The sequence below is a fragment of the Saccopteryx leptura genome, chromosome 9 (genome assembly GCF_036850995.1).
Source record: "Saccopteryx leptura isolate mSacLep1 chromosome 9, mSacLep1_pri_phased_curated, whole genome shotgun sequence".
NCBI classification, from domain to species: domain Eukaryota; kingdom Metazoa; phylum Chordata; class Mammalia; order Chiroptera; family Emballonuridae; genus Saccopteryx; species Saccopteryx leptura.
In genome coordinates, this window is record NC_089511.1 from 42,567,121 (window position 1) to 42,573,660 (window position 6,540).

The 6,540-nt window shown below is 47.4% G+C and overlaps 1 protein-coding gene across 3 annotated transcripts; it reads right to left on the minus strand.

Moving 5' to 3' along the window:
• Nucleotides 1-2,251: 2,251 nt before the first annotated feature.
• FFAR2 (free fatty acid receptor 2) lies at nucleotides 2,252-5,224 on the minus strand. 3 transcript variants are annotated; one of them, XM_066348594.1, is made up of 2 exons: nucleotides 5,126-5,224; nucleotides 2,252-4,176 (listed from the first exon to the last, which is right to left on the minus strand). In XM_066348594.1, the coding sequence occupies exon 2, from the start codon at nucleotides 4,167-4,169 to the stop codon at nucleotides 3,201-3,203; it is 969 nt and encodes a 322-aa protein (XP_066204691.1). In that variant the 5' UTR covers nucleotides 4,170-4,176; nucleotides 5,126-5,224; the 3' UTR covers nucleotides 2,252-3,200. The 3 variants fall into 3 exon arrangements, with proteins under 3 accessions (XP_066204691.1, XP_066204693.1, XP_066204690.1); XM_066348596.1 differs by lacking the exon at nucleotides 5,126-5,224 and adding an exon at nucleotides 4,463-4,640; XM_066348593.1 differs by lacking the exon at nucleotides 5,126-5,224 and adding an exon at nucleotides 4,463-4,638 and having other exon boundaries at nucleotides 2,252-4,332.
• Between the last annotated feature and the right edge of the window lie 1,316 nt (nucleotides 5,225-6,540).

Here is a 6,540-nt window from a genome sequence, read left to right on the forward strand (position 1 = left end):
CATGTTAGGCTCCTTCTCTAGAACAGTACATGGCACTTAATGTGCTGTTGTTATTTTGTTATTATTACCACATTTTAAGTCTCCAAAATATTTTGGTTAATTTTTCTGATTAACCAAGTTATTATCCTTTGGCCCTTTGAGTTAATGTCCTTTATAAAATGTGTTGCTTGGTACTGAACATGCTACTGAATAGCCCTCAGTGAAGTAAGATGATGAACTTGTTTAGACTCTGTTTTTTTTAAATATCACCCAAAATCAAACTAGTTTTTTTTAGAAGGTGTAATACATCTGAAAACCCCAGATTTTTTCCCTTGCAAATCACTATCAAACTATCCTATATAGCCCTGGCCGGTTGGCTCAGCGGTAGAGCGTCGGCCTAGCGTGCGGAGGACCCGGGTTCGATTCCCGGCCAGGGCACACAGGAGAAGCGCCCATTTGCTTCTCCACCCCTCCGCCGCACTTTCCTCTCTGTCTCTCTCTTCCCCTCCCGCAGCCAAGGCTCCATTGGAGCAAAGATGGCCCGGGCGCTGGGGATGGCTCCTCGGCCTCTGCCCCAGGCGCTAGAGTGGCTCTGGTCGCAATATGGCGACGCCCAGGATGGGCAGAGCATCGCCCCCTGGTGGGCAGAGCGTCGCCCCATGGTGGGCGTGCCGGGTGGATCCCGGTCGGGCGCATGCGGGAGTCTGTCTGACTGTCTCTCCCCATTTCCAGCTTCAGAAAAATGAAAAAAACAAAAACAAAAAACAACAACAACAAAAAAAAACTATCCTATATAGTTGGCTATCTAATATATTATTTTCTTCATCTAAAATTTCTACTTTACTATATTTCAATAAATGGGGGTCTCTTTGTGCTTCAGTTGCTATCTTAGAGCTAAATAATACTTTATAATTTTTCAGCAATTTTATACATGCAGTCTCATTTAAATGATCAGAATGACCCCCGAGGCATACATCACCCTCATTATTATGATTTGGACATGGGGGCCGGAGGTGTGACTTGTTCAAGGTCATCTAGTTAGTAAACAGAACCAACTCTGAAGTCAGGGCTCTTATGAAACGAGTCCAGTGTTGTTTTGAGGAAGGAGAACAGAAAATGAGCTCTCAGCTGGGTGCAAATAATAAGGGAAGTCTTTCTCAAGAAAGTAAATAGTGAGTGAGATTTTATAAAAAAAAAAAAAAAAAGAAAAGAAAAGCAAGCAATCAGAAGGTGGGGGTGCATGGGGTTGGGTAAGAAGGACTCATAGGAGGAAAGGGTTCTGGGAAGAGTAGTATCTTGGACACATTGGGTCCCGGAACTAGGCCAGTGATTCCTAATTGAGCTGTCTGTCAGAATTGCCTGGGGAGCTTTTTAAAGCTCACCTGCTGCCTCCTCCCTTCCCCACCCTGAGATTCTGAGTCAGTAGATTTGAGGTATTTTTCTATATCTCTACATGTAATTTGGATGTAGCCTCTGTTGCAAACCACTAGGCTAGAGTCTGGAGGGTCAGTTCCCTAGAGAGAGTAGTCTACGTGTCCTTTTTGTGGAGAAACAAGTTAGGCAGATGGAATTGGGAAGGGAAAGAGAATACAAAGCAGGCAATGGAATAATATGATACCAGTTCCCAAGAGGAACACTTTTGATGATAAAGCTCTGTAGGTTTCTAAGCAGGAGAGTAGCATGTTTTAAGCCCCCTGTGGTACACTGATAACTTTGAGTCAGAACTCAGTTCACATGCGCTTTCTAAATCCAGTCTGTTCATCGATCTAAACAGAATTACATCAGTCCTTTCACTTAATCCTTTCATTGCATCTTTACCTTAAATCAGGGGTCCCCAAACTTTTTACACAGGGGGCCAGTTCACTGTCCCTCAGACCGTTGGAGGGCCGGACTATAAAAAAAACTATGAACAAATTCCTATGCACACTGCATATATCTTATTTTAAAGTAAAAAAACAAAACAGGAACAAATACAATATTTAAAATAAAGAACAAGTAAATTTAAATCAACAAACTGACCAATATTTCATTGGGAACTATGCTCCTCTCACTGACCACCAATGAAAGAGGTACCCCTTCCAGAAGTGCGGCGGGGCCGGATAAATGGCCTCAGGGGGCCGCAGGTGTTTTGGGGACCCCTGCCTTAAATGTTTCTGGGTTTCAGATGCATAACCTTCTCCCTTTGCTGCTGAGTCTGGTTCTCCCTCCCATTTTTGCCCTCCCGCTGCTTGCAGAAATGTTACAAAAATTGTGGACACTTGCTTCAGAGTTTTATAATCTTTATTTTCAATCTGCCAGATCAAGCTGTCTACTCCTTTGCTAGTCGGTCCCGAGCTCTGAGTGATGGGTGCTGAACTGTATCCTGAACTGTGCAAGGTGCCATGGAGTGAGAGGACAAGATCCAGACCTCAGGAAGTTCCCCGTTTACTGGGGGAGACAAGATACACATGTGGACATTACTGGAGTATACTTACAAAGATGATACACCCGTGGACATTACTGGAGTATACTTACAAAGATGATACAGCCGTGGACATTACTGGAGTATACTTACAAAGACGATACACCCATGGACATTACTGGAGTATACTTACAAAGATGATACACCCGTGGACATTACTGAAGTATACTTACTTACAAAGGTGATACACACATGGACATTACTGGACAATACTTACAAAGATGATACACATGTGGACTTACAAAGCAGCAGGTCCGACTGAGACAGTGCAAATCTAGAGCTTTAGAGACTTAAGCCCTCAGCCCCACCTCCTTCTTCCCTTGGCTCAGAACTTTCCTGAGTCCTCTTTGACCTCATTTACTCTTTCTCTTCCATCTCTTTCCCACTGGCTTCTTTCCAGCATCTAGGTGTTGTTTCCAAGTTTGTGACAAGATTGCTTTAGGATTCTCTGCTTCACCGTGATCATCCCCAGTGACCGACCTGCTCACAAGGACTGAATTCTTACCAGCTACACTGCTTCTAAAACTTGGCCTATAATGATTCTATACCTATTTCTTTTTTTTTCTCAGGGAGCTATGTTCTTTTGGGAAGGAAAATTCAGTCAGGAACGGATACTAAGTTGGTGAAAGAGATTTTTGCAGTCCCAGCAGGGGTTTGAGTCTGAGGGTTCCTGAACCTGGACCCTCATGTTCGCTCTCCCTCTCCCAGCCACACTTGACCCATAGTAGCCCCCAGTGCCTCCGAAGGTCCAAGGACACCTCTACTCTGTGGTGAAGTCAGAACTTGGTGCTTGACTCACACCCTTATCCACATTAGTCACATCTGCTCTCTCTTTGCTTCTGCGTCCTAACAGAGAGGAGCTCTGATGCCGCAGTATCTGTAGGCCTTTCCCGAAGGCTCTGCGTACGTCTGAGGAAGAGAAATAGAAAAGCAGGGGGTCCAGACTGGCGTTGAGGGAACTCATCACCACAGCTTCTGCTCGCCATTTGGGGCTTTTCTTTGTGTGAAATCCCACCAGGTGGGATATGTTATAAGGTCCGAAGCATACCAGGAAATTAAGGAGTGTCACGACAGCCAGCCCCACAGCTCGGCGCCGCCTCTGGGCCCCCACATGAGGCTGGGTGAGCATGATCCACACAAAGCGCCAGTAGCAGAAGATGGTGATCACCATAGGGACGAAGAAAAGGACAAGGCACAGCTCCAGCCGTACAGGAAGCACCACATCCAGTTGCTGTTGGGTGAAATTCTCATAGCAGGCATTTGTGGCCGTATGGGTTGAGTTCAAGTACTGGGCGATGATCACAATGGTGCAGTGACCAAAGGACATGATCCAGGCAACCAGAGCAGCTATCACTCCATACAAAGGCCGGCGGGACAGCTTGTACTGCACGGGGAAAGCCACTCCCAGGTAGCGCTCGATGCTGATGCCTGCCAGGAGCCATGTGCTGCAGTAGATGCTGCTGTAGAAGCCGAAGCCCGTGAGGGCACAGACTATCTCGGGCAGAAGCCATTCGAAGTCATACGCAGCCTCAAGGATCTTGAAGGGCAGCAGCAGCAGCAGCAGGAGGTCCGCCAACGTCAGGCTGAGCAGGAGGATGTGGACAGGTGCAGGGTGGGGCTGGCGGACCCGGCCCACAAAGGCCCGCAGGGCCAGCAGGTTGGCAGGGAGACCTGTGAGGAAGATAATGACGTAGGCCGCGAGGATCAAGGAGCTCTTCAGGCTTGTCATGACTATTCTGGAAGAGAATGAGAAAGGGCAGGGTCAGGAGTCCCCACTCACAGTGTGCAGACCTGCCTTCGGTTCAGGATGAGGACATCCTCTCTGTCACTCTCCCCTTCCCGGGCCAACACTTGCTGCTGCCACCACTGCTTGCTCACACCACCTGCCAGAACTGCCCAGAGCAATTATTGACTTTGCCTGGGGCGGGATATTAACTAGGAGTTATTAGGTTTGCCGTCATGTGTCTCTGGGGAAGACCAACCCTTGGCTTCCCAAGGGAATTCCCCCTCCGGTTTCAGAACCTTTCTCCTGCTCTCCTCAGTTTCCAACTTTCCTTCAGTTCCTTCCTCGGTCAGAGATGTTCAGAGACAAAAGGCAAGCCTTCTCACACAGAGAACGTGTGCTGTAAGAACCAGGCGCCCCGCCCAGTGCTGGCTCTCCCCAGGACCCCTCCACATGCCCAGGAAACAGGCGCCCAGCCCCCAGCCCATCTCCCGACCTCGTCTTCCTCTCCTCTACCTTTCCCTCTCCTGTCCAATACCAGACTCTGGGGCTGTATGAAAAAAGGGAAGCTAGTCAAGTTGTGTGTGGGGGGCCGGGGGAGGAGGAGGAAGAGTGAGCCAGCACTATTTTGGGGGGCTTGTCTCCCCAAAGCCTCCAGAGAATATTTAGAAAAGCCCACAAGCAGTCACTGGTTCCTGAGCCTGGTATTTTGACTATAAACACAAGAACTCTTCTTAACTGTGTAACTCAATTTCCACTTGGTCTGTAACCCTCACCACCCACACAGCCTGTCCCCTCCATCCTCCTCCCCAGCTTGAGGTCCCAGTCTGCGTTTCCTTGCCTCCCACACTGGCTCCTGGCTCCAGATATGATCCTTCCATTCCATCTCTGACAGACTTCCTCCAGCCCCCCCGCCCCCCAGCACCTTCCGCAGAGCCCAAGCACTCAGCTAGCTGCCTTGCCTTCTCTCCGGATAGATGGCTTCTTGGAAAGGAAGGTCTGAAAGCTTCTGAGAAAGACGAACAGAGATTCAGCCACTGCTACCGCCCATTTCACACAGGAAAATATTGTAAGGAACCTGGCTGGTAGAAAGCTTTTATACCAGCATAAGTCATGTGACTAGAGAGAGGAAGGTCAGTAATTGAGCGCTGTCTCCTCTCCAACCGAAGGAAAAGGCGCCCGCATCTTTCTTCTCATCCTAGAGATCTTCACTCCGACTTCCAAACCCAGTTCCTGAGTTTCTTCAATCCTAGGCATTTTTCCCCCATTTCGCAAGTCAGATTCTCGTCCTTTTCTAGGCAATTTCTTCTGTAATTCTGCTGATTCTCAGAAAAAGAAAGGATTTCTTCTCCCTTTAATTCTTCAATTTTTTTCCTTTCTATATGGTCTCCTGTCCTATGCCCCTGGTAAGTAAGTTCCTTTTACCGTCTCAGTTGAAACAGATTGGTTTCTCTTAACCTGTCTCTTGTTTTGGAAGAAGTAGCATGGAATTTAGGGTCACACACCTCAGGGCTCAATCTAAGTCCCTTCATTGTGACTTTGGGGCAGATAAATTTTCTGAAGTTTAGTTTCCTTTTCAGGCAAGTGAGGGTAGGAATACTTACACCTCAAGATTTCTGTGAAGAGTCAGTTAGATAGCGTATGTAAAGCGTACGGTCCAGTGTTTAGCACTCTATGGATGCCCACAGTAGAAGTGGCCCCTCCTCTCAGGCCTGGTAGATAGCTTCAGAGACAGCAGGCCGCTTGGTAAAATACTCAGAGGCTGAGGACACGGAGAGTCCTCTGACTTGGGAGAGTGTCAGGGGTTCAGCGTCAGGGCCCAGCGTGCCTGTGTGGCTCTTTCTAGCTCAGGCTTCATTCCTTTCCCCTATGTATTCTCGCTCCTTTTAGCTGGGCCCAACTTCTGAGCCATTCTGTTCTTTTCTCACTATTTTACCTATGTAGGTCCAGGTTAGAAGCTCCTCAAAGTCCTGTTGAAACCCACGCCCAAGGAAACAGAGTCACTACACGGTTTCCTCTTGATCTAAGGAATGGGTTTCTGTTTTGCCTGACCCTTGCTCACAGAATCTCCAGTCTTTCTCAAAGACACACTTATTTCTTATTGCTTGTTCATTCATTCATGAATTCAGTCATATTGTGACCTACAACCCCAGGGTTCAAGTACCATATTTCTCCATATATAAGACATCCTTGTTTGAAAAACTTGGGGTCTAAAAAATGGGTGCATCTTATACAGTGGTTGTAGCTGTTTTCTTTTTCACTTGCATTTCCCACTTTTTGTGCTTGTTTTTGTGCTTATTGTTGTAGACAGTTTGACACCAGCAGGAAAAGTGAAGAAATCACTACAAGAGAAGTTTGTACCTGGGTGAAAAGACCC